This window comes from Symphodus melops, assembly GCF_947650265.1.
Source record: "Symphodus melops genome assembly, chromosome: 12".
NCBI classification, from domain to species: Eukaryota; Metazoa; Chordata; class Actinopteri; order Labriformes; family Labridae; genus Symphodus; species Symphodus melops.
In genome coordinates this window covers 3,192,883-3,219,758 of record NC_136702.1, presented here as the reverse complement: position 1 = coordinate 3,219,758, position 26,876 = coordinate 3,192,883, and the positions used below count along the sequence as shown (strand labels likewise).

General features: G+C 41.4%; 1 protein-coding gene across 21 annotated transcripts in view; it reads left to right on the top strand.

Moving 5' to 3' along the window:
* neb (nebulin) overlaps positions 1-26,876 on the top strand; it is a 64,424-nt gene that overhangs the window by 36,397 nt on the left and 1,151 nt on the right. For 5 of the 21 annotated variants that reach the window (XM_079356804.1, XM_079356788.1, XM_079356799.1 and 2 more), the window contains 53 exons: positions 77-184; positions 273-386; positions 518-715; positions 1,403-1,507; positions 1,639-1,743; positions 1,842-1,949; positions 2,790-2,897; positions 2,986-3,093; positions 3,188-3,292; positions 3,407-3,511; positions 3,588-3,686; positions 3,799-3,903; positions 4,185-4,289; positions 4,397-4,501; positions 4,605-4,709; positions 4,950-5,054; positions 5,190-5,294; positions 5,407-5,511; positions 5,664-5,768; positions 6,062-6,163; positions 8,359-8,460; positions 8,556-8,663; positions 8,778-8,882; positions 8,991-9,095; positions 9,189-9,293; positions 9,917-10,021; positions 10,139-10,249; positions 10,358-10,468; positions 10,585-10,686; positions 10,957-11,061; positions 11,517-11,606; positions 12,858-12,971; positions 13,106-13,210; positions 13,801-13,905; positions 14,660-14,764; positions 15,855-15,965; positions 17,154-17,264; positions 18,494-18,607; positions 18,698-18,802; positions 18,924-19,028; positions 19,398-19,502; positions 19,933-20,025; positions 21,038-21,130; positions 21,495-21,587; positions 22,423-22,515; positions 23,028-23,120; positions 23,469-23,561; positions 24,288-24,380; positions 24,825-24,932; positions 25,130-25,316; positions 25,944-26,036; positions 26,323-26,463; positions 26,682-26,785. In XM_079356804.1, the coding sequence (XP_079212930.1) occupies positions 77-184; positions 273-386; positions 518-715; positions 1,403-1,507; positions 1,639-1,743; positions 1,842-1,949; positions 2,790-2,897; positions 2,986-3,093; positions 3,188-3,292; positions 3,407-3,511; positions 3,588-3,686; positions 3,799-3,903; positions 4,185-4,289; positions 4,397-4,501; positions 4,605-4,709; positions 4,950-5,054; positions 5,190-5,294; positions 5,407-5,511; positions 5,664-5,768; positions 6,062-6,163; positions 8,359-8,460; positions 8,556-8,663; positions 8,778-8,882; positions 8,991-9,095; positions 9,189-9,293; positions 9,917-10,021; positions 10,139-10,249; positions 10,358-10,468; positions 10,585-10,686; positions 10,957-11,061; positions 11,517-11,606; positions 12,858-12,971; positions 13,106-13,210; positions 13,801-13,905; positions 14,660-14,764; positions 15,855-15,965; positions 17,154-17,264; positions 18,494-18,607; positions 18,698-18,802; positions 18,924-19,028; positions 19,398-19,502; positions 19,933-20,025; positions 21,038-21,130; positions 21,495-21,587; positions 22,423-22,515; positions 23,028-23,120; positions 23,469-23,561; positions 24,288-24,380; positions 24,825-24,932; positions 25,130-25,316; positions 25,944-26,036; positions 26,323-26,463; positions 26,682-26,785 (5,718 nt within the window). Of the gene's footprint in view, positions 1-76; positions 185-272; positions 387-517; positions 716-1,402; positions 1,508-1,638; positions 1,744-1,841; positions 1,950-2,789; positions 2,898-2,985; positions 3,094-3,187; positions 3,293-3,406; positions 3,512-3,587; positions 3,687-3,798; positions 3,904-4,184; positions 4,290-4,396; positions 4,502-4,604; positions 4,710-4,949; positions 5,055-5,189; positions 5,295-5,406; positions 5,512-5,663; positions 5,769-6,061; positions 6,164-6,660; positions 7,342-8,358; positions 8,461-8,555; positions 8,664-8,777; positions 8,883-8,990; positions 9,096-9,188; positions 9,294-9,916; positions 10,022-10,138; positions 10,250-10,357; positions 10,469-10,584; positions 10,687-10,956; positions 11,062-11,516; positions 11,607-12,857; positions 12,972-13,105; positions 13,211-13,800; positions 13,906-14,659; positions 14,765-15,854; positions 15,966-17,153; positions 17,265-18,493; positions 18,608-18,697; positions 18,803-18,923; positions 19,029-19,397; positions 19,503-19,932; positions 20,026-21,037; positions 21,131-21,494; positions 21,588-22,422; positions 22,516-23,027; positions 23,121-23,468; positions 23,562-24,287; positions 24,381-24,824; positions 24,933-25,129; positions 25,317-25,943; positions 26,037-26,322; positions 26,464-26,681; positions 26,786-26,876 lie in introns of those variants that run through there. The other 16 variants (XM_079356805.1, XM_079356808.1, XM_079356806.1 and 13 more) reach the window with 16 other exon arrangements.

The window sequence follows — 26,876 nt, the reverse complement described above, 5'->3', positions numbered from 1 at the left end:
AATCAATGGTATCAGTTTTCACAACTGAAATACATGGTGATAATATATGCTGTTTTTTGTTTGTTTACGTCAACAGAAGAACTACAGTGCTGCCTGGGACAAAATCAAAGCCAAGGGCTACACGATGCCACACGACTCACACGCCCTGAAACATGCCAAACAGCAGAAAGTCATCCTCAGCAGTGTGAGTTTAACTTTTGCTCCTGTTTGTTAATTAATTCACTTATATAGAAGATCTTCAAGAGATAATATGAATGCTGTTACCCCTTTAGGTGAAGTACAAGGAGGATTACGAGAAGTTCAAATCCCTCTACAGCCTGCCCAAGTCTCTTGAGGACGATCCTGGCACTGCTCGCTGTGTCAAAGCTGGAAAACTGGTCCTGGACGTAAGTCACCACACTCTGTTGTTTAAAGAAACAGGCAGCTCAAATGCATCAAATATATACATATATATGCGTATACATAATGCAAGAACCAAAGGCAAAAAACAGAGAGACTCTGTTGTCCATCTTCACAGCGTCTGTACAAGGAAGACTATGAGAAGACCAAGGCCAAGAACCATATCCCTCCAGACATGCTGGAGATCCTGTCTGCTCGCAACACCCAATCCACCGTCAGTGGAATCCACTACCGCAAGTATCTGCACCAGTGGATCTGTCTCCCCGACATGCAGGTTTACGTCCAAGCACGCAAAGTCAACGAGCAGCTCAGTGACGTGAGTAACGACGCACAGCTTCACACTTTGTATTTTTTTATTGCGCAACATCTGATTGGACACCTGGCTCCACCTGCAACATGTTTGTTTAATATTTATGAAGTTTTTTCCTATAATTTATGCTGAAAAATGATGTTTTCTGCTGAGATATAAAACATTTTTTTAATTGATGTTGTATAATCAGATTTAAAATGTAGACTCAGATTGAGATTGTTGTTGATATTTCCCCCAAAAAGATGAGAATTTCTACTCAATGTGAGGAGTCAGAAAACCTTATTTACTACGTGTAGCCCGGAGAATGTACATTACTGTTGTTCTCTGAAGACAGTCGGACTCATACCGCCTTTAAGTACATTTCAACAACAGGAATGCAGATTCTTAAGGGCAATTACGTCTCTTGAGAAAAAAGTGGAAAGCCAGGACCTCAATGTGACAGTTAGGAATAATAAAGTAAAAGCCTGAGGATGTTTCACACCTCTGCTCTAAGCTACTCCTGGTTTTGCCAAAATTCCCTTACATAGTAAAAAAAATTGAAAATAGGAACCAATAAGTAAAAGCACAAATTTGCTTTTGTTTTTTTCTGTGCCTACTTTTCCTGAATCCTTTTATTTGAAATGATAACTATTTAAACAAAAAAACACATCTGCCAACACTCAACTTGTCTTTTTCTTTTTTGTCTCTTTTCAGATCTTTTACAAGGATGACCTGAACTGGCTGAAGGGTATTGGCTGCTACGCCTGGGACACACCAGAGATCCTCCGTGTGAAGAATTCTGGTAATCTTCAGAGCGAGGTGAGCCCCTTTTCAAATCCTTTTCAGTAACAATCTTATTATACTTTCACTATCATCATCATTTCCACAGAGCTTCATTTCCCAGCTGGTGAGGTTGATGGTCTATCGTATTCCTTTTTGTTTTATTCCAGAACAAGTACAGAGCCAAGGGAATCGAATCGTTCAAGGAATACTCCGTGGTGACCGACACTCCAGTGTATGAGACAGCCAAGCAGAACGCTCAGAACCTGAGTGATGTGAGTGACCCTTTAAATATTCTTTAAATCTTTGAAAAAAGCATCATGACCTTTACATCTCATCTTTTTTTTTTCTCTCTCTCTCTTTCTGTCTTCAGCTGCACTATCGCTATGACTACAACACCAACATCAAGGGCACCAACAACACGCCTGCTGTTACCATCGACACGGAAAGGGCACGCTTGGCTAACTACATCCAGAGCGATGTAAGATAATATTATATCGATTCCATGCCTGGTTGTTGTGTAGGGGCCATATATGAGGGTGTTAGGCCATTTAGTGCTTTAAAAACCAAGAATGCAACCTAAAAATCAATTCTGTAATGGCAGCTAGAGGCCAGAGGCTACAACAGATATATTTACAGTTGTAACTGCAGCCTCTATGTTTTTATTAATTTTAGAAGTTTTGGAGAAATAGTTAATGCACTTCCCACTGAAAAAAGATGAGTAGATAATCAATTTTACAGGAAATGATGTCACAGTTCAGGACGTCACATCTCACGCTAAACAGACCAAAAAACAAGCATTTAAAAGTAGAATAAAAAAAAACGGAAAATAAGTTTCTAGAAACACAAAACAAATAAGACAATGCAGATATATAAGGATGATAATTCATCATGTGACCAGAAGGGGTTTGTAATGATTAAAACATTACACATATGTACAACTGTGTGTATCAAAACAGGCATATGTAAGTGTTTCTTTCAATGATATGAGATCACAGATCCTGGAGAAGAACCCAAAACACAGAAGTGTTATAATATACTTTATTCCTTTTAAATAAAATGTACTTAATATTGACATCTTTTATCATGATATATATTTTTAATTGCAAATTATTAAACTGTGGTAAGGACTCCAACATGGCAACTCTATAGGAAATATCATTGTTCCAAATATATTTAAAAACAAGAAAGAAAAATGAGTATAAGGACCTATTTTTACGAGATTCTGTTTCCTTTCATGTCTTTGCCTGCGATGTTCTGATTGTCTTTGAAGCTGAAATGCATCCTGTTCCACTATATTGTCTCTCCCCCTTTTTTTCAGAACGTGTACAAGGAGGCCAATAAGAACTTCATGCCCACTGGATACTCGCTGCCCAACGACACCCCGCTGATCAAGCAGGCGAAGATGAACAGCATCGTCACCAGCAATGTAACTCCTTCTCTGTTCTGTCGTACAATTATCCATTTTCTCAAACAGCCGTTTAACCTTTCTGCTAATATCACTTTGATGTGCTTAGGCGAAGTACAAGGAGGCCTATGAGATGACAAAGGCCAAAGCGTACACTCTTCATCCAGAGGGAGTCAACTTCGTCAGCTCAAGAAAGGCTAACATTGTCAACAACAATGTAAGATAAGACACAGCGGATCATACGTTCGTGATGGAGAGCTAGCTTCTGTCAGATACAGCAGCCTCATATTTTACTTTCTTCCTGTTCCCAGCGTCTGTATCGTGAAGAGTACCACAAACAAAAGGACAAGATCCACACCACCTACGACACCCCTGATATCAGACAAGTCAAGATGAACCAGCGGAACCTCAGCGAGGTACAGAACCTTTTCCCGCACGATTTATTCATTTAAAGTTTCTGTTTTTATTCACATGGCGTGATGGAGTTTAACAGTTTTGCTCTACTAATTCGACTTTCCTTCTCATCCTAGTTGTGCTACAGAGAGAAATACTACAACACCAGAGGCCAGCTGATCAATTTGCCCATTACGCCCCAGCTGTTGCACTGCCACCACGTCAATGAGATCACCAGCGAGGTATGTGTTAAACAAGAGAGCCCAGCAAGGATCCTTTTGTTTGAAAAATGTCACTAACTTAATTTTCTGTTTCTAGCTGAAATACAAAGAGGATCTGATGTGGATGAGAGGCATCGGCTGCTTCTTGTACAACACCCCAGAGATGGTCCACGTTCGCAACATCACCCAACAAAGAGTATGTTCTTCCTTTTGCATTTATCCCGTTCATCATTCATTGTCATTTACACAACCAATTTGTTGCGGTGACATCAGGATTCATTGTGTGGTCTGTTTTTCACGATTTACAGGTGAACTACCCGGTGGAAGCTAAGAAAAACTTTGCCAACTTCTCTGTGGTCCTGGACACACCAGAGTACAAGCGTGTGACTGAGCTGAAGACCCACATGAGCGGCGTGAGCTTTTTTCTTCTTTTTTTTTTTTACTATTTTTGATGCATATAATTTAAAAATGTATATTTTTATCTAATTTAATTTTGCACTGTGTGATTTTTCTTCTGCTATCCTGCTCTGCTGCTGTAACACTACATTTGTCATTTTGTGAGAAGAATAAAAGATTATCTTATCTTATCCTATCTTATCTTAAAAAACACATCATCCCATTGTACGAGTAATTGTGGAATGACGAAAAAGTAGAAAAAAATATTTCACTGTTTTTTCTCCTCCTCTATTTTCAGATGGTCTACAAAGCTCAGAGTAAGGAGGAGATGGCTAAGGTCACCACCACCTTGGACTCTGTGGACATCAAGAGAGCCAAATGGGCCCAGCAGCTGACTAACATTGTAAGTTCATTTAAGACATAACAGATTTTTTTTTTTTTTTTTTTACACAAATCTTTTCATTTTTTCCTGTTAAACCATTAACTGTTGTGTGGTCTGTTTCTCTACAGTTCAAGTACAAAGACCTGGCATCTAAGGAGAGGGCCCATTTCACTCAGGAAATGGAAACTCCGGTCATGGGCCATTCCAGGAAAATGAAAGTGGTCCAGAGTGACGTAAGTCCTGCTTCACACTCTTCTTAGAGAAAAAAGAAACGTAGAGCGCTCAGTTATGTGACATCAGTCGTACAATACTGTCTCGTTTCTATCTTCCCCTCAGAACAAATACAGAGAGCAGTACGAGAAGATGAAGCACAGATACACGGCCATCGCTGATACACCTATCCTGATCCGTGCCAAGAAGTCCTACCTCCAGTCCAGCGATGTGAGTACTGCTTTAGCTGAACAGGCAACAGTTGTATTTTTAAAAATAACAATAAACACTGAAGTGCATACCCTGTTTTTGGATTTAAAAATATTTATTGTCATCTTTATTGGGACAATTTGGTCACATTGATTTTTTATAGTAAAGTGTAAACTTCAGCACAAACTTTCTACTTTCTCTTTCTTAATACCACCGTCTATGTCGAAGGGAATCATCTTGGTTTTTTTTTGTTTTTTTCAGCTGCGTTACAAAGAGACCTTTGAGCTCTCCAAAGGTCACTACCACACAGTCAAGGATGCTCTGGACATCACCTACCACCGCAGAGTCACAGATGACATCAGCGAGGTCAGTGATGAAATTATCTGATGGATTTTTTTCTTGTGATTTTGTCTGCATATTTTTTTACTCCCATTAGTTCATTCCTACTGTATTATTTTACTCTATTATCTCCCTAATGCATTCTCTGTTTCTCTACCTCAGGTTAAATACAGAGAGAAGTACATCAGCACTCTGGGAACATGGAAGTCCATCCCCGACCGTCCCGAGTTCTTCTTTAGCAAAATTGCCAACGACAACGTCAGCAGCGTAAGTACTCGCACATACTCACATTTCCCACAATATGAAGAAGGGTGTTTCGTATTATTGATGGAATATTTAACACTTGATTTTTAATCGCTTCTATGTCTGTTCACTTCAGGTTAAGTACAAGGAGGACCTGGAATGGCTGAAGGGTATCGGCTGCTTTGTGTGGGACACACCTGAGCTGGTGCGAGCTGAGAACAACAAGACGTTGTACAGCGAGGTGATGGATCTTTCCTGTTTATTTTTTCAACATATGCAATGTCAAAATCATTCTAACAAATGTGCCTCTAAATCGAGTATTGAAATAGATCGTCACAGGAGTGATTACACTTTCTGGATGTTTCTCATGATGGTTTGATTTCTTGTTAACAGAGACTTTACAAAGCGTCCTTTGAGAAGAACAGAGGCAACTTCAAGTATTCCTGCGACTCTCCATTCTTCGAGGCTGCCAAGAATGCCTCCAATCTCATCAACGACGTGAGTCCCTTCATTCTTTAACCCGAGACAGTTCATGCAAAATAAATATTTGACCTATTTGTAAAGTTGATCATATTTCCGTCCCTGGTTGCTACAAAAAGACGGTGTGAATTTGTCATTGATGTTTATGATCAGTTTTCCTCTGTGTGTGATATCAGGTTTTAAAAACGTGTCCATTGTTTTCAGCTGATTTTTTTTAACCTTCCTCTTTCTCCTTTAAAAGTCCTTTCACGTGTCAGTGCACATTGTTTTCTGGACATTTGTCTTTAACTACCTTCTGACATTCTGAGCAGAGAATCTACAGAGCTAATTACGAGAAGAACAAGGATAAGTTCACCATTACTACAGATGATCCTAGATACCTGCTGGCCAGAGAGAACAATAAGATGAGCCAGGTAAACGTCCTGGTCGTGCTGTAAGGCCGGTCTGCACCCCTCTGCTGCAACCTCCAGTCTGTTCCTCCAGACCTCTCACACTCGTGCATGAGGTCGCTGATTGCCCGCTGATGGTCGTCTCCGCATGTCTCAGCTGACAAAATATATTTTTCTCTCTCTTTGTCTTCTGGTTGGACAAACAGGTTTTAAAAACCAGCCACTCAAGTAGCAGCTGGGACACTGTCTTGAGTGAGCAGGACTCGTCTTTATTTGTGCGATCAGAGAGACAGTTGAATCACTTATTTACTGATAATTAAAAAAAAAAAAAAAAAAGTTAAATGGCAATAGTGAAGATGATGACTTCTGTCACTCTGAAAGCACAGATAACGACAAACAGCTCTTTCGTCTCACTCGGATCTCCAGAGTTTGCCTCCAGTCCTCCCAGTGATGCTGCTGTTTCTCACTTGTCCTCAACTATGGCATGCTGTGTGTGTGTGTGTGTTGTTTTGTGTGGACAGGCGAAGTATAAATTCAAAGCTAAGGAGCTGCTAAAGAGTGGCTGCAACGAGCTGCACCGCCCTGACATCCTCACAGCCCTTTACTCCACTTCATTAGGCAGTAAGGTAAAGAGCGGCAGAGTGCTGAAACACGTCAACTTTCATCCCTGTCCACAAACAAGCAGAGACGGGGAGTTCAGGACTTACCCTGCAGTCATGTGATGCCGAAAATAGACTTAGCAGAAAAGCAGAACAGCAACTCGACACTTCAGAATAAAAAGTTAACGTCATATTAAGCAGAGAGGAAGATTGGTTGTGATGGATCATTTTAATTATTGACATGTTTCCTATCAGATGATTTGTAATGTGGTAAAGGTTTGTAAAATACACTAAATAGAGTCATAGCATTATCCCTTATGAAAAGTCGGGTACTGATGCAGCAACAGGTCTGCAAACAATTCACAATATTAACAAAAACACAAATACTGGAAACGACTTTTTGTTTAAACACTTAAAAAAAAAAAAAAAAAAACATGTCTTCCTTTTAACTTCCATGAGGTTTTCTTCGGGTGAAAAAAAACACGTCCCATTTCTGCAATAGGAGCGTTAGAGGAGCCAGTGAGTGCAGGGTTACCGGCATGTACATCAGAGACACAAGGTTACCGTACTCTTTCTCCCTGCTGTTTTTGGACAAGGCATCATGACATCCATCCTCATCTGTGGCAAGGTATCATCTAATTCATCGGTTCATCCCACCTTTCAAACTTTCAGAATGGTTTTAATATCTACACATCCCACCATTCTCATTCATCCTGTAACCCTTTCATCACTTCTCTTCATGTCTCACAAAATTACTGAACAGTTCATTCATCATCAAATGCAGTGAACTCGTTTCCCGACAACTCGCCGACCTGTATCGTCACAGACTGAAGCTCCTTTAAAACAGAAGCTATAAGTCATGCAGTTTATCAGAGCTTTCTTCCCATTAGCTTTTATTTGAAATACTTTTAATCCCAAAGTCAACATTCTTGTGTTCTCTGAAGTAAGCATCGAATTAACCAATTAGTAAGCACGCCAGTGACCTCGCTGGTCAGCGTGAACTACGAGGGCACTGCAGACTTTCAAGACTAACCCGTAGGAGCACTTGTCCATGTCTTCATTTTCTCTGAAAAATAACTCCCTCTGTTTGTTGTGCATGTTTCATAAAGAGTAATTTTATAAACATTTGCATTGCACTTCACCCTTTAGACACATTGCACCACTTCCATTCAGTAAAAATAAAACAAGATAAATGTTTGGTCAGAGGTTTCTGACTGATTATCTGTCCAAGAAAAGACAGAACAGGAAATGGAAAACAGAAGACTGACTTTGTTTTACTTCAGAAATATATCATTTAATGATAGAAACTAATTGTTAAAGTCAAATTATTAATTGTTAAAGTTTGTAAAATTGGCTTTAAGAAGTATATTAATATATAACGCTTAAACACTTCTTATGTCTTTAACTTCTATAGATGTACACTTTTCTTTTGTTGTATCGAAGATACTTCAACATCTGTTTTCAGGGATTATTTCCCCTCTTCTGTACTTAGACTACATCAGTTTTAAGCAAGATGAATCATGATACACCACAACAATTAGCAAAACAACTACAGCAGAGAATGTATTGAGGGGGGTTGCTAACTTGTTTTTGTGTTTGCACGTCACCCTCCTTCATCAGTGGAGGTACAGAGAGCAGTATGAGCGCGCCAAGGACAAGTTCACGTCAGTTCTGGATACGCCGGAGTACGAGTCCCACAGACGCAGCAAGAAGATCAGCGATGTAAGCATTTCGTTTTTACAGTCACAAGCATTTCTGTACGTTTACTGTTATTGCAAGTCTTTTGAGCTGACTATGACAACCTTATCATTCCTCAGATCATCTACAAGATGGAGTATAACAAGACCAAGGCAAAGGGCTACACCTTGCCTTACGACACTCCATACCAGCAGCACATGAAGAAAGTCAAGGAGCTCACAAGCAACGTATGTCCAACTCTGACTGGATTCTTCTTTCTTTCTTTTTTCCGCAGATGCATAAGTCGCCAAACTATGATGTTAATTTGTGTAAGTAATTTCTGCTTTTAATGCATCCTGCAGCTGAAGTACAGAGAAGTGTATGAGAAGAGCAAGGCCCAGATCAACGTGGACCCTGAGGCTCATGAGATCCGTGCTGCCAAGGAGGCCTACAAGAACATCAGCAATGTAAGTGTCTTCAGTGACAGTCCAAGGAATCATCAGTCACTTTCTACATTAATGGATTTCAGTTTAACTCATTTCTTTGTTGTTGTTATTGTTTGTTTGTTTTTTTAGCTTGACTACAAGAAGAAGTATGAAGCCACCAAGATGAAGTGGATCTGGACCACAGACAGACCCGACTTTATCAATGCTGCCAAGAACTCCCTGCAGCAGAGTGATGTGAGTCCATGCTTCTGTGAACGTGTCACTCATATGTCATTTAAACACCATCCAAAGGTGTTGCTTTAACTTGACTCATTGTTTGGCCCACAGGTTGAGTACAAGTATGACAAAGAGATGATGAAGGGCTGCGTGATTCCTGTAACCGACGACAAGCTCACCCTCCTGAATATGAAGAATGCAGATTTGGCCAGCTCAGTAAGTTTTGAAATGTCTTTATTACTAATTTACACTACTAACTTCTTTCTCAGATGGGCTTTATCTGAAACTCTCTCCCATCTGGTTACTGTTACATGTTTCTTCAGTTAAGTTCGGAAATTGTCACATACTGGACGAGGACACAGCAGCTCCTTGAAGTCAATGCAGTTTAACCTTTTGGACGATTTAGATTTTTCATTTTGTACTTCCCAACCTCTGTTTATAATCTTGTTACAAAAGTGTGCTTTGTTTATTTACGCATGAGTTTATAGTGTTGCACTTTAACTGGGGGCGGCTGTGGCTCAGTTGGTGAAGCCGATCGTGTCCCCAATTCCTGCAGCCACATGTCCGATGTGCTCCTGGAAAAGACACATTCCAAGATGCTTCAGAGAGGCTGTATTTATGTGTATAAATATATTACTTCTGATGATCAGTTCCTCAGCAGCCTCTACCATCAGTGTGTGAATGTGGTGGTGTGAAAGCGCTTTGAGTGGTGAGAAGACCAGAAAAGAACTACACAAGCTCAAGACCATTTATCTGCCACCTATCAATAAAGGTTGATTGATTGATTGATTGATTGATTGCATTTTATTAATTAAACTGGACTTTTCCCTGCCCTCCAGGTGAAGTACAAAGAGAAGTATGAAAAGTCGAAGTGTCACTATGTGCCTGTCAGTGACACTCCTCAAATCCTCCATGCGAAGGCTGTGCGCACTCTGGCATCAGAGGTAAGTATCAATCAGCAAAAAGGCAACCACTTTTGTATTCCCTTAGAATTCTCCGCATGCAGAGAATTAGAAATATTACACTGAATGGGTTACAACTTCTTCATTTTTCACCCTCAGAGCAAATACAAGGAGGCCAGTAAGAAGGACATGCAGTCGGGCTCATTCACCACCCTGTCTGAGACTCGTGACACAGTTCACAGCAAGCAGATCAACAAGCTTGTCAGCGGGGTACAACGTTCACCAATTTATTTTTTACAGAACCAGCTCCACCTTCTTGTAATTCTGATTTTTTTTTTTTTTTTTTTGGTGCCTTAACGTTCCTTTCTCGTCTTACAGAAACTGTACAAAGCCAAGTTTGAGAAGGAGAAGGGCAAGTCGATCTATAACCAGATGACTGTTCCACCTGATGTTCAGCACGCCATTGATGTGGCCAAGAATCAGAGCAATGTGAGTCGTCTCCACAAGGAGGCTAACATGTCGTTTTTGACAGCATACATTTCTCTTACACTTCTCTTTAAATGTGCGTGAGCCACTTATTACTACATGCAAATATCTGTCCGCAGGTTTCCTACAGGAAGGACGCCAAAGCCAACCTGCACTACACGTCTGTGGTGGACCGTCCTGACATAAAGAAAGCTACCCAGGCTGCCAAACTGATCAGCGGGGTAATCAACAAGTTTGTTCATACAATACGTTGATTAGCCGAAAGCCTGTCCTCCACCGGGGAGGGATTTGTAGCATCTGATTGGCAAATCATTTAAATGAATTCACACATTAAAGTCACATTCAATGAAATGAACTGAAAGTAATTTATACCATGCACACTATTATTGAAAACAAATGAAAGGTCTTTGAGCCAAAGGTGAAACAAAATCTCATGATCTATCGAGCTAAGTTTTTTCACGTTCAACTTCTTTTTTTTTTTGGCTCTACAGATTGGCTACCGTGACAAAGCTCGTGAGGAGGCCAGCCGTGGAGGATCTCTGGCCTACCGCCCAGACATCGCTCTGGCCACTGAAGTGTCCAGGCTGAACAGCCAGGTACACCAGGCTACATCTGGGCCGGTTATGCTGTTTTTTTTTTTTTTTTTACTGTTTTATCCCCTGGAAGATGTGTCTTTTCATGTGTTTTACAAACAAGATGGCTTGAGAGAAAGAAGAAGAGAAAACCATATTACACCCGGACATCTCCTTCAGAACATTTGCAGACTTGTATTGCTTTGGTAGATGCTTAGCAGTAGTCCTGTAGGCTTAATGATACTACTAGCAGCTCATCCATAGCGCTTTCTTCGCCATCCTGCATTATAATCTACGTCTTCATCTGTCATTATAACGCCATGACAACATATTTACATGTTTAACTGCTCATGTCATTATTCATGTTCCCTCCCCATCCTTCATCCTGTCTTCTCAGCCTGTCACTTTCCTTACTCCTCACCACTCTCCTTCCATAATGACTGTGTGTTCTCATCCATCCATCTCACTGCGCTTTGTAGGTGGAGGCCAAGCCCTCCCTCCATGGAGCAGCTTCCTATGATACCCCCCAGATGCGCCACATTAAGAAAATGAGTGCCGTGACTAGTGATGTAAGGAGGTTCATGCCCTGGTTCATGAAACTGAATTTGAACTGTTGATATCTGAATTTACTTAAAGGTTCCTTGAGACAAATATGTGGGACAAAAAAGATTTGATTCAGATGATCAAATCAGACAAAATTGTGATTTTGATTGGGCTGCAGCCTTGCTTCTTGAAGTTAATCCTTGTATGCATCCTCTACTCTATTGTTTGCTTTACAAGCTTTGGCTCATTGCTGGACTTAGGCAGACAATCGATGCATTACTGCACTGGTGTAAAATACTGTATGTTAATGAATCTTGTTAACTTATTTCGTTTGAATGTTTTCTGTCATTTTCTAACCTTTTCCTTAATTACTCAGTCCGTGGAAATGTAAGAGGTTTTTTTTTTTTTTTTGATGATGAACAAGCATGCATTTGAATGATTTTCCAAAGGACTTGTCAATCCAGCGGGAAACCATGCTAAGTTGTATCTTAATGACACTTGCTGCTGGATTTACATGTTTGTGTCCAAGAATGATATTGTTTGTCGTACCTGCTGTTTCAAACTAGGTTATCTTCTGACTGACAAACAGCTTAGGCTTCCTTTGACCTTGACCACCCTCATACTCTCCCAAGTGCCCAGTGGGGCCGCTTGTCAACAGGCAAGGCAGGAAACTGCATGGGGCCCCAGACCAGTAAGGGGGCCCCAGAAGGATTAAAGCAGCAACCCAAAATGTGCACATTGTGCAATGGCAGTAAAAGGCCTCTTGCCTGGGTCCCCAAAAGACCCAAAAATCACCATTTAATTATATGTGAACGCCATGTTTTAATGCTGATCACAGATCAGGCTCAAAAATGTAGTAAATAAATAATACTTTTGCATTTAAATACCAAGTTAAAACTGAAATCAATCCCAGCTGAATCCAGGCACAAACGCTTGACGAGCATCTTGCAGGATTTTCCACATGTTGTTTGAGTGCTTATAGGATAACTGAGCAGTGAAGCCAGACAACAACGGTGTTTTTCTGCAGTTATGTTTCATGTATAAAAAGGGATGTAAACTAACTAGCACACAGTTTACAGAATGCCAAGCCTGTCCACCAAACAACATTGATCTCAGCACTTACTCATCCCTTTTTAGACATCATTACAAACAAAAGCACTGTGTTGTTCTGTTAAATGTTTCCAGTGTGATGGAGTCTGTCAATATCCGACTGATTATGACAATATTATCGGTACTAATATTTGACGCTAACCTTCAATTGCATCCCATCCCAACAGCTGAAGTACAAGGAGAAGTTTGACAAGGAGATGAAAGGAAAGAAACCACAGTATGACCTGAAGGATAGTAAGATTTATCAGACTTTGAAGGACGCCAGCGTGCTCGCTAGTGAGGTAAGTTCTCACGTAAACAACGGGTCTCGTTTCCATGCTAGAAAACGTCATTATGAGGAAATGGTGAGAAACATAAAAAACACAACTCGACTATTTGAAGCATTTCTGAGTGTGTCTGTGAACACCTCCTGCAGGTGAAGTACAAGGGTGACCTGAAGAAGATCCACAAGCCTGTGACTGACATGGCCGAGTCTCTGTCCATGCAGCACAATCTGAGCACCAGCAAGCTGTCCAGCAGCGTAAGACAACACATTCAACCCTCTCACACGCTTCAGTCTCAGCCGACTGTCCTCCTGCACTTTATCTAACTTCACGAGTGATCATCATAATCATCCATGTCACCATGGTAACACTGAACATCAATGCAGATTTTTATCACCATCCTATATGGACTAAACACTAATCGACATGATTCATTACTCTGTGACCTCATCTGGTGGTGACCCTTTCCCCTCCTTCCCCATCACGCTTTGACCTTCTCATACTATCACCTTCTGTAACCTCCCCTTGTTCGTTCTGTCAGTTTGATTACCTCATTGCCTTTTTATAGATTTTAAAACTAGTCATTTAACAAAGCTCCCTTCCTTTCCATTGATTCCTGATCTTCATTTTTCACAAATTTATAAACCATCTTTTTTTACTTTCCCCCTCATTTTTTCATCTCGTATTTTCTGACATTGCTAAAAGCTTTTTTTTTTTTTTTACAACTATAATGTTAATAATTAATATCTTAACGTTTTTTTGTACTTGAAGGGAGAAGCTTTATCCCGACATGCTTTTTTTTTTAACTTCTTGTATGCTGTACTGAGCTGTCTTACTTGTACTATAGTACTGCTACAAGAAGAAATTTGAGGAGAGTAAGGGTCACTACCTTATGATCGCTGACACACCAGAACAAATCCATCACAAGGAGGCTACTGAACTTCAGAGTAACGTAAGTGGTACAAACACTGGGAGGTCAAAACACGTTCCACGTACACAAACACACTGCTGTGGGTTTCAGCTGTTTTAACACTTTACTATCCAACAAATGTTTGTGCAATATTTAATAATCTCAGAATTTAATCTCATGCACTCACTGGAGGGGTGTTTTGCTTCGATATGTGAATAATTTGTTTGGGACAGCATCAAGTGGTGATACAGTATTTTACATTTTCCTGCAATGTGAGTAAATGCCATAAAAAAAGGTTTAAGGGTCACCGGTAAAGCTGAGTTTGTAGAGCCTCAGCCCTTTGTGCATGTCCCCCCCCTCTTTCTTATTGTTTGACACCACTTGATTTGTTCTTTTAATGACCACAACAGGATTTTTGTTTTTGCGCCGGTGGCCTAGTGGTTAGTTTGCATGCCTATGTACAGAGCCTGTTGTCCCGAAAGCAGTATAAGGGATTAAGATTCAAATCCATCCTGTAGCTCCTCTCCTGCATGTCACTCCCCACTCTCTCTCTCTCTCTCTCTCTCTCTCTCTCTCTCTCTCTCTCTCACTCTCTCTCTCTCTCTCTCTCTCTCTCTCTCTCTCTCTCTCTCTCTCTGTTGCTGTTGCCCCTAAGATAAGAAATTATACTACATACTGTAGATACACATGCAGCATACACTGATACGTCGTGGTATGTTGCAGTAAAACAGCTCTAAATGCTTTTCAAACTACCCAAAGAAAATATTTGACATTGAATGTATGTGGTCTGCTCCAGGTGAAATATAAGGAGAAGTATGAGAAGGAGAAGGGCAAGGCAATGCTGGACTTCGAGACTCCCACATATGTGACTGCTAAGGAGGCCCAGCACATGCAGAGCCAGGTAAGCACCATGTCTGCTGTGTCCCTCTGCGCTTCAAACGTTAAACACCTTCAATGACAAGCTTCTCTCTCAGGCAGAGGACTCTTCTGTTCCTGCTGAATTGTTTTGTATTTCTTGTTGCTTTACATCGATATGCTTCAGCTTTGTGGAGGTCCAGCTATTGCTTACAAAATGGATTAGAAGTTGTTCACATTTTATAGTGCCTTAAATTCCAGTTTACTCAGTAAGGACAGAGTTGTTGGGTTTTTTGGGACAGACGATTAGGATTGTTGTTCTTCTTCATGTATTTCTCTCTGAACCAGCTGGAAACAAACAGGTAGACAGCATTGTAAAATGTGTTTGAAAAAAGGGCCCCTCAGGTACTGTTGCTCCCTTATACTGTCAGTTCAGTATCTATCTTACTCCCATGCTGCAGAAAGGAGACAGGTAAAGTATGTTTTTCTCTTAGAATGCCAAACTTGATCCTATAGATGAAAAGTTTAAAGGACAGGTTCACATTTAATCCCATGTGCGGCCTGTGAAATACAATTCGAGCCTAGATTATAAGTTTTACAGTCTTTACTCATCTGTGTTTTTATTTTGATACGTAACAAACATTAGAATTGTTACCTTACTCCTAAAAACTACATGATTTTAAAAAAACAGAAGGAGGAAAGTCCCGCGTGTCAGTCCGACCACGGACGGAGGTCAGTGCTCTGAGAGAAGGCCCAAAGATGGACTCCTTAAGACAGGCAGAACCCAAACAAAGCCCTGTAGCACACAAACCGCTTCAATTATGAAGGTGCAAGATCCCACTGTGTCTTCCTCAATCACGCAGTGCATCGAAATGTCCTTTGTACATTTTCCATAAGTGATTTGTGTGATGCAGTACTTTCATCAGATTTTGCCTGTTTGAAGAAATCCTTTGAATAAATTAGATTTTCACACTCTCATGCACAAACTTGTAAGGACTGTACATTCAAAAAATGGTGATCATTATAAAGACTTTGGTGCCAACCAGGAAAAGGTAACTGCTTTGTTATTATGCGCTGCTTGCATGTTGTTACATGTGCTCTGTCTGTCCCCTGTCTCTTGTCTTTACGGCGAATAGAAAGACTATAAGAAGGACTTTGAGGAGAACATGAGGGGCAAGAACCTCTCAGGCTTGGAGGTCACCCCTGCCATGATACATGTCAGACATGCCACCAAAATAGCCAGTGAGGTAAAGGATAGTACATACCTGACCACTCCCCTTTTGACCTCACCCTTTATACCCATACTAAATAGAGCCTGATCAATCACTGATTTTTTTAACTTGAAAAAAAAAAATCACAGATTACCGATGTGGCACTCGATACAGTGACATCTCTCAGTGGGTACTAGACCTTTTCGATGCAATTTTTCAGCACCAGTGTGACTTTGCAAAGTTTGTCAGAAGGAAGCATCTTTAACAATTCACTTTAAAATAAGAAAAAAAACAAAAGGTTGTACACACATGCTTCATACGGTGTTGAGAATATTGTAAACTTTGAAGTCAGAGCACCCTCTAGTGGACAAATTCCATATTGAACCATGACAATATCACCTGAAGTGTTTTTATCTGCAGAACATGCTCTCACCAAAGTTTTCATTCCACACATGTTTGTAACACATAAACTCTGATGACTCTAAATACTAGAATCGGCTGCTGATATCAGTAATACCAAAATATTGGTCGGGCTCTAATACTAAGTTTACATCATACCCACAATCCTTCCTTCTTTCCTCCTCTACTTTTTTTTACCCCCTGGGTTTTCCTTTTATCAGGACTTCTTTTAAGTCCACACATGCAGTTAAATTTGAGTTTGCATGATTCCCCACACTACAGAGCCATAAACTATTAATGATCCGACATTCATCCATCTCATTTCTCCTTTTTTCAAACTAGTAGACTAATTAGTACTATTTTTTTTGGTTTGTTTTCAAATCTCTACCCACTGACATCTTAGATTCCCTATGTAGCAATCAGGACAGCATCTGTAGGTTTAGAGTTCAGCATGCATGCATGCAATCGTTTCAATGATGCAGCAATGTTTTTCCTGTGAAATGTTGTCTCGAAACATTTTGTAGTTTTGTATTTTTTGTTTCGTGTTCTTTGTGATAAAACGACATTTTCTTTGTCTTTTATCGGGATTCTTGCCGAAGTCACCAATGTTTCCATTCTCTCTTTAAAGATGTATAGCTTCGTTCAGTGAGAAATAATACTTTTTAAATCTGAATCTGTCCTTTTGGAAAGCTTGGTGACTTTGAGCTCAGACGGGGCAAGCATCAGAACGTGTCGAGTACTTGTACTGTTTGTCTTTTATGCTTTGGCCTGCCTGTGTGCCCGTCCTTCTCTGCAGTCTTTCTGTTCTTCTTCTCCGTCCTGTAGAGAGAGTACAGGAAGGATCTAGAAGAGGGAGTGAAGGGTAAAGGGCTCACTGTACTGGAGGAAACTCCGGAGCTTTTGAGAGCAAAGAATGCAACTCAAATCCTGTCTGAGGTACGGCAGACGTGACGTGATGGAAACAGCATCACTACCTCAACAGAGTGCCTTCCCACAATCCCGCTCTTGGTGCATCATCTGCTGAACCCTGTCCCCTTTACTAAGCTTCATGATCACACTAAAAGGACAGCAGCTGTGTTTGACATGTCCCTGCTTGATGACATCACTAATTTTCCAGCTCTCTCCTTTTCTGTGACTATAGCCTGACCTTCACCCCTCAACCCTGTTGAATTTTTCTTTCATAATATTTCTTTTCTATCTGATGAATACTCAAAAACTCAACCTTAAATGTATCTGTTCTCTTTTGGAGTAAATCTCTTTCTATTTGATGTTTACCATCCGTCCACCCGGCGTCAGTAAAGCGGGCAGTGTAGCGGGTCTTCTTGGTAGAGAAGGAGCTGAGCCTGAAGGCCAAACTTTCATCTTGCTCGTTCGTCCAACCTTGGGTCAAAAGTGAGCTAAAGAATGAGAGCATGGACAAAAGGTGCCAAATAAGCTACCACACAAGGGAGACTGAGCTTAGCCTTGAAGATAGAGGAAGGAGCTCGGACATCCAGAGAGAGATCAGAGGAGAGCCGCTACTGCTTCACATCCAAATTAGCTAGTTCAAAGGGGGCTTTGGGACAGGAGGACGCTGGAAAAACGGTAGCTGGAGAGAAGGACGTCTTACTTGCTCCTTTTTAAGCAGAAGAAAACGGGTGGATGGGTGATGGTGTGGTTTGTTTTTAGAGCATGCGTAGAGTAGACAAGCAGATTCACGCTGTGGTCAAACACGCATCACAGCATGTGCTGAAGACTCCAGATTCTTTAGTTATACGTTTTTTTTTATATATTTGGGACTGAGGTAGATTTTAAGATCGCATCATATTGGTACCACTTTAAATCTGAAACGTGCTTTTATGCTAAACCATCTTAAATGTTGGATACTTTAACAACTGTAACAAAAGTTCCTTAACTTCCTTTATCTTATTTTTCTTTTTTGAGTGTCAGAAGAAACTTAACACCAGTTACAGTTTGTACCCAATTTGTTCCTTAAAAAGTCTTAATTTCTTCTAACCTTCTGTATCTACCAATCCCCCCCCCACACACACACACCGCCCACCATCAGGCCTTTTTGGGTTTGAAGTCCCGGTCTCCCCTGAGTAGAAATTCTATGATTCAAAGTGATTGCTGTTTGCTCACATCCGAGTGTTAATGTTAAACTTTATCACCTGTGATATTTGCAGAGAGAGTACAAGAAGGCCATGGAGATGGAGATAAAGGGCAAGGGAATGTTGGCTTTGGCTACGGATACCCCAGACTTCATGAGGGCCAGGAACGCTACTGACATCCTCAGTCAGGTCTGGATCTTGTGATTTTTTTTACTTACACGATGTGAGCTGATCGGATGAGACGCTCTGTGTGCTCACTGACTGTTTTCTGCTCCTTAGTCTAAGTACAAACATACCGCTGAGATGGACAGGGCCAGCTACACCTCTGTCATCGACACCCCTGACATCATCCACGCTCAGCAGATGAGGAACATTGTCAGCCAGGTGAAACACTCGAACATATCTCGCCCTAAGAGGATGCTTTAGCTGGAAGAGTAACCCTTTGTTTTAATCGCCTCTTTTAGGTCGAAGTTCAATTCAGATTTTTGTGTTTTTCGTTCAACAGAAAAAGTACAGAGAGGAGGCTGAGAAGACCATGTCTCACTACGTGCCAGTGCTGGACACTCCCGAGATGCAGAGAGTCCGCGAGAACCAGAAGAACTTCAGCACTGTAAGTAAACAGTATGAATGATGCTGGTTTAAATAGCGTAGCTTGTTTGATGATGTCGATCCGGCATCTTGAAGTGAAGAGTTCCTTCCGTGTCTGTTTTGTCTGTGCTCTTTTGTAAAGTATTATCTTCAATACGTTAATCTTTTATTCAGTTAGTTAAATGTCCGGTTTCCTGTCATTTAGTAAAACCTGCTCTGTCATGTAAGTGTTTGGTGTCGGTCTTTGTCCTCGTAAGTTATTCGTTACTGGAGCATGTGATTTAAGAAGTGAAAGCTCTCAAGCTAATCCTAGAGCAGCGTTAAGGGACATGTTTGATTTTCTTCTTTTTCTTTCACATTTTAACTGCACTCTGTGTTTCTCTCTCTGTAGCATCAATACCAGATTGACCATAAAAACATAAAGGGCAAAGTGTCGTCAGTACAGGACACTCCTGAAATGCTTCGTGTTAAAGAGAATACAAAGAATTTCAGCTTGGTATCTCCTCCGTATCTCGTTTTTTTTAATTTATTTTTTTTATGGTTTCTTATAACACGTTTTATTTTCTTTCTTCTTGATCTGTTGAGTTTTTTTCTCATCTATAACAATCCCTGATATGCAGCCCATACTTCTTTGGACCACACTGATTTTTTCTTATCCTCCATTTTTTTTTAATCTTAAAAATGCCGCACTTTAATTCACGCAACTAACCGTCGTTCTGTAGAGTAACACTGACGTCTGCTTAGTGCAGAGCTTGTGTGTTGTTGAATACTTTGTGCTACTGTTGTTTGTCCTGTACAGAAAAGAAGTCGTCCTGTCTTTTTGTTGTGTCCAGTCAAATACAGATTTTTTTTTTTTTAGTATATTTTGGTTCTGGTACAGTCGGGTTAACTACTGGTTGCTGCTTTGATTCCTCCTGCATGTCAAGATTGCGTACAAAGATGATTTGGGAGAAGGAACGGCTTTGCCAGAGACTCCAGAGATGGAGAGAGTTAAACGCAACCAGAGGAACATTAGCACGGTACTCCACAGAGTGACCACCCTGCCCCCCCCTCCATATTCCCTTCATGACTACAGCTCCATACGTTAACCAGACGGCTCCTTAAATGTCACTTAAAATGGCCCTTTACAAGTCAGTCTTTTAGTGTCATCTTATGTTTGATAAGTCAATTAATAAACTAATTTCAGAATTGAACAGAGCCCACAAAGATCCCTCTTTGTTCGTTTTCGTTTTCTGCCGAATAAAAGCTTTTTTCCTTCAGCTTATTCTAAAAGGCCTCCCGTGTTCGGTCGACATATATTCATGATTTAGTTGTGTAACATGCATCAGCTTTGTTTACATAATACAGCCATGTTGATGTCAATGTTTTAGAGCCTAAAATCTAGAAAATAGATCGGGAACCAAAAGTAATCTGTATTTGGTTAGGAGGCTGGATAACCAAGAGGTCATGGTGGCGCCCGCCTCTACTGAGGTCTTTACATGTGCATGTTTTGAGCATTCACATTTAAACAAGCAGGTTTTATTTCAGTGTAAATGCTGTGTAGGGAGTGATCACAATGTCCAGTAATTAAAACTCAAAGAGACTTTAGCACCGCCCTGTGATGACCAGAAATACTTAGTAACAAGCTTTAAACACGTTTCTTATTTCTGCAGAACAACAAAGGATTCTGTGGTGACTGACTCACTTTTAAAAACAGCCTCTAGTGGCCTTTTTGAGGAACTGCTGTATTTAGACCCTGAGATTTTAGCTTAGTTCTTCTCGTGGGAAATAAATCATCCGTACAGGTTACAATCGCCTCATAGATGGAGACTTTAAGGGCTCTGTGCGATTCTCAAATAATATTGATCAATCCAAACTCTAAAGTTATTAACTAGTCATCAGAATCTGAATGGTTGATGATCTGTTGTTTCTGTCAGCTGCTCCTCAGTGTTTGTTGTTGTGACTGGATGGACCTGTCTGTGTCTGCAGTAAACTCTGTGCTTCTTTGTCCCCTGTCTCACTCTCTACCTGTGTGACTTGTGCAATGGGCAGAATCAGTACAAGGAGTCTGTGGGGCAAGGCACAGCCATACCAGACCCCCCCGAGGTGAAGCGGGTCCGAGAAACTCAGAAGAATATCAGCTTGGTATAGGAACATAAAACCTAATTTTACCCCTTTACGATCATCTCCAAAAACACCCCTGACCCCCCTCCTTCACTCTAAAAACTTTAGTTCAGATTTGACATCTTAACCAACGTTCATAAGTCGTTTATTTTTTTTAAGTTTTTGTGCAGTGACTCTTTTACGTCTCCTCAAAAACACCTCCCAAAAAAACCCCTCTGACATGACCGCTCATTTTAAAGTCCTTTGTTGTGTTTCGTTCTTGTTTCCTCTCCGCCAGCCTAACATACCTTTGTGGATTTTTTTTTTCCCCCTCCGACCCAAAATGATTTTTGCATTTTCATAATGTGTGTGTCACGACCATATCTCACTTTTGTCTCGTTCAAAGCTTCAGTACAAAGCAGGAGTGGGACAAGGCACGTCCGTGTCCGAGACTCCGGAGATGGAGAGAGTTAAACGCAACCAGCAGATTATTAGCACGGTACTCCACAGAGTGACCCTGTAACCTCCTTCATCTCCTCGCCAACTAGTCCTCCCTCCATCTTCCCTCCTGCTTACTGTAGTGGATGATAACCAGACCTCTGTGTACATGTCATCTCTTTGGATCTAACTTTTTTACAGATTCTTTCATACACATTTTGTCCCTTTTGAGACTGTAACGACCCCAAAGAGACTTTTGAGATGCAGAAACGTCTTTGCCCAAGTTCATCTCTGCAAGAAAAATAGAAAAAGCTTTTTGGCTGGAGCATAAAGATCTTCTTCTTGGCCCGCTTAAAAGAAGTCCCTTCCCAGCTTCTTAGCATTCTCCGAACCATTCTGTAGACGAGCATTAGTGGAAAAAGGTTTCCATTTATTTATTCTTTACTAGAGGCTTTCTCGAGAGGTAACTACCAGAAAAGTTCGAAACAGATCAGAGCAACGCAAAGTGTGAAGCAGCTAGAGGAGGAGAGGGGAGATCACTACTCCAAACATTCACTTCACGTGGCGTCTAGTTGCAAATGAGACAAAGATTTTTGGCGTATCTACAAAGGAGTGTGAGGGCTCTTTATAACTTTTCACTCCCATGATATTTTTATGCATCTAAAACCTGAATAATAAACTACATCAAGTGTCATCCACTTTTCAACCTTTCCATCTCCAAGTGGCCGAACTACCTCTGAAGTGTTTGACGATCTGAGTGATGACAGCGTGTTTCTGTCAGCTGCTCCTCAGTGTTTGTTGTTGTGACTGGATGGACCTGTCTGTGTCTGCAGTAAACTCTGTGCTTCTTTGTCCCCTGTCTCACTCTCTACCTGTGTGACTTGTGCAATGGGCAGAATCAGTACAAGGAGTCTGTGGGGCAAGGCACAGCCATACCAGACCCCCCCGAGGTGAAGCGGGTCCGAGAAACTCAGAAGAATATCAGCTTGGTATAGGAACATAAAACCTTATTTTATCCCTTTACGATCATCTCCAAAAACACCCCTGACCTCCCTCCTTCACTCTAAAAACTTGAGTTCAGATTTGACATCTTAACCAACGTTCATAAGTCGTTTATTTTTTAAAGTTTTTGTGCAGTGACTCTTTTACATCTCCTCCTTCCTCCTTCTAAAGTTCCTCCATCCTCACTGTCATCAGTTTTGGTTTATAACTTCAATATTTTAAAAAGCAAATCTCAACAAAATCAAAGTGTTTCTCCGTCCCCCTCAACTAGTCTTAATGTTCCTCGTATTTTTACCCTTTCATCTACACATTTTGATTTTCCTTTTCTTCTCGATTTAAAACTAACAAAATTCCCAAATTTCCCTGAATGAGACTTTATTTTCCTGGGTATTCAAATTTACATTTCCTCCCTTCCTAAAATTAATCTCATCTTGGGTGTTTTTGTTCATTTTATTTTATTTTTTTTGATATTTGACTTTTTATACGTTCTCGTTCAAAGCTTCAGTACAAAGCAGGAGTGGGACAAGGCACGTCCGTGTCCGAGACTCCGGAGATGGAGAGAGTTAAACGCAATCAGCAGAATATTAGCACGGTACTCCACAGAGTGATCCCTCCATCCGCCCCCTTTTCTCTCTCTCTCTCTTCATTCCACCTAAACAGACAGTCATAATAACGCTCCTGAGATGTCCCGATGTTTATGCTTATCACATCAAGCCATGCCGATATAACCCAAATCAGCCCTTCGAGGGTCAACTTAACCTGCTTCTTCATCTCTCAGGGAAACGTGTGTTTCATATTTGCTGTGAGTTTTGCTGCTGTGATGTGTCTCTGTCCGTCTTTTTTTATTTATTTTTTATAAATTGTCTCTGATTTACTTGCTCTCTCCTGTTCCCTCCACTTTTTTTTCTTTTGCACGAAACCCAAATCGTCTGTTGGGTAGATAAAATACAAGGACTCTCCAGCTCGAAGCACAGCTATACCGGACCTCCCCGAGGTGCAGCGGGTCAAACAAACCCAGAAGAACATCAGCTCGGTAGTGGAACCAAACTGAACCAAGTGTGCTCCTAACTGTTGAGAGTGGACAGTAGTGCCTACCATAAGCTTTTCACATTTCTTCTTCCCTTTCCTACCTGCCATCCCCCCCCCCCCCCCCCCCCCCCCCCCCCCCCCCTTCATCAGCTCCCACTCATCCCATCCCAGGCACAGGCTGCCGTCTCCTGCCGTCATCACCGCCTCCACCTTAACGTCGCCTTTCATTTCATCCGTGCTTCTCCCTCTTTTTTTATTTTCTCTTCTTACTTTTTCAAATCATCTTTAATCTTCAACCATCAACCCCTCCAGCTGAATTAAACCTCCTCCTCTTCACTGTAGTGTGTGATGTACTTTCTGTATACAGAACTTTTTAACATGCAGCCAAGCTTTTTTTTTTTTTTTTCAAATAAAGCCGCTGCAAAATTAATTTCATCTTCCCAGCATATGACATGTTAATCTTCTGCTGAAGCGTGTGATTTCTTTGCGACATATGGATGATTCACTCTATAGGACCAATTTCTCAGACACTGCTCGAATGGATCTTAAAAGCAACCAAATGACACGCCAAGGAAATTCTCTGAGATGATTAAATCTTGGAAAATTTCCCGTAAATTGTCCGTACTTGGGTTGCTCTAAGTCTCTGAAACCAGTCCTATAGGTGTGTGGTTTTGAGTATTGTTCAATGAGTCTGACTGGCCCCTTTGGGTGCTGTGCTTCTGTCCTGTAGGTGTTGTATAAAGACAGTTCTGCCAAGGGAACTCCTGTGGTGTATACTCCTGAGATGGAGCGGGTCAAAAGGAACCAAGAAAACATTAGCTCGGTACCTTCAGAGCGACGGGAGACTTTCTCCCTGTTCCCCTCGTTAACCCTCTCCTAACTGAGTTTTCCCCTAGATCTAGTTAATTGTATTAATTCGCTCTCTTCTTCTTCATGTTTTAACACCACCAGCTGTGGTACCATCACCGCTAACCTCTCCTGTTGTTTAAAATTACTCCACTTCATCCTTCTCTGAAGACTGGGATGTAATTTTGTTTGATTTAATACTTTGTTATAGAAAGCCCTTCCCTCTAATTCATCTGTCTGACATCCCAATAATCCCAGCTCTTTCTGCCAGCAGCTGTGTGTGTGTTACCATTTAGCCCCACCTCTTGTGCTGTGGATGCTAACGGCTGCTGTATGATGGCTTTAAAGCGTGACCCGTTTCTCGATGCTCACTGTGCTCCTTCTTCTGTTTCTCCGTCAACCTGACCTCACTTCCCACCAGGTGCTGTACTCTGACAGCTTCCGGAAGCAGGTTCAGGGCAAGGCCGCCTTCGTCCTGGACACACCTGAGATGAGGCGCGTCAGGGAGACCCAGCGCATCATTTCTGGAGTAAGAGTTTCCCTTGTTTTCATTGTGTTGTTGTTCCCTAAGTTTGATTTTTACCCCTGGAAATGTGCGTTTTCTGTCCTTGATCTGAAAAACTACCGTCTCCTTTTAAAAAGTCTCGGACGTGAATAATTATTTCTCCAGCCCTTCGTTTAACCGTGAGTGCACTCACTGTGGTTGTTGTCGTCGATGCTGTCCAGGTGAGATACCACCAGGACTTCGAGAAGAGCAAGGGCAGCTTCACTGCCACCACCTCGGACCCGGTGACCGAACGCGTGAAGAAGAACACCCAGGACTTCAGCGACATCAACTACCGCGGCATCCAGAGACGCGTGGTGGAGATGGAGAGGAGACGTGCCATCGAGCACGACCAGGAGACAACCACCGGTACACTTACAAGCATGTCATGGAGGTTGTTACATCACATGTAGGGTAGGTCACAGCTTTCCTCGCTCATCAGGAGCTGCTGACTGATGACGATCAGCTGAGCTGATAAAGAGTCAACACAATCAGGAGTCTTTCTGTGATTTTGTTTTTCATGAAAATCTTGGTTTGTTTTTTTTCTTCACGTATTTTTATATTCTTTCATTTGTGACTCTGTCCATCACCTCTCTCTCTCTCTCTCTCTCTCTCTCTCTCTCTCTCTCTTCTGATCTCTGTGTGTCGATCACTATGATACAACCCAAGGCCCACTAATGTGGTCCCCTTTAATAACAAGTGTTTTGATAGAGCCCTTTTTGAGTTATTGGATTTTTTCAATAGTTTTGAATTTCAGAGTGCAAGTTCATTTCGATTGAGAATCCCTCTTGGGAGGCAATTTTAAAAGTCAAGACCTTATACAAATAGCTTTTCTACAGTACAGATTTTTTTTTTCAGATTCTTACCTGTTTCATTAAATGTATACGTTACGCATCAATGAACTCGGGTTAATGTTTACGTGTGCAAAGGCTCAGTTTCATTTGTCACTTGACCTCGTCGATAAACGTGACTGATCTTATCTGACTCTGTCCTCAGATCTGCGTGTGTGGCGCACAAACCCCGGCTCAGTGTTTGACTACGACCCTGCTGAAGACAACATCCAGTCCAGGAGTCTGCACATGATGTCCGGTGAGATGAAGCATTTATTTCAACCGTCCTGGTAGAAAATTCTCAATAGCTAGGCAGCCATGTTCTGAAAAAGTAAACAGCCTACTGTCCACTTTGTACACGGACTATAAATGACTTTCAAAATGAGGATCAGGTTGAAGAACATTTAAAGGTAGTGATCAGGAACTTTCACTCATTAGGAAAAGGGTGAGGTCGCCCCCTGCTGGCCATAAGAAAGAATGCAGAGATGAGACGCTTTCCCTAGTTTGATGATTTATAGTTGAGTGATAATGAACCATTTCAATAGTTCAAGCTCAGCGTCGCAGCAAGGAGCACTCCCGCTCCACCAGCGCCCTGAGCGGCCCGGCCGATGAGAAGTCTGAGGTGTCCCAGGACGCCGACCACCACATGTCCCTCTACAGCAACGGCTTCATGACCTCCTCCATGGGTAAATATCCCCAACAAATAAAATGTTAAAAGTTAAAAGTACTTTACCAAACATTGTGTGTGAGAACAATACGCCATACTTGATTTTATATGTTGTACGTATGTGTGTATTTTGAACGGCTGTGGTGTGTGAATGTGTTTAGACGCTGATGGTCACTTTGTCGTCAGAAGACAAAAATATACAAGCTCAAGTCCATTTACCTTCTTTCTCTTTTGCAGGCTACCAGACTGCTAAGACTGTGGAGCTGCAGCAGAGGTCCTCATCAGTGGCCACCCAGCAGACCACCGTCTCCTCCATCCCCTCTCACCCCTCAACCACTGGAGTACGTTACACACACACACTCACAAAATACACACTGCACACACCCCATTTGGGAAACTTTAATGCAAACACAACAGCCACAAAAAAAAAAA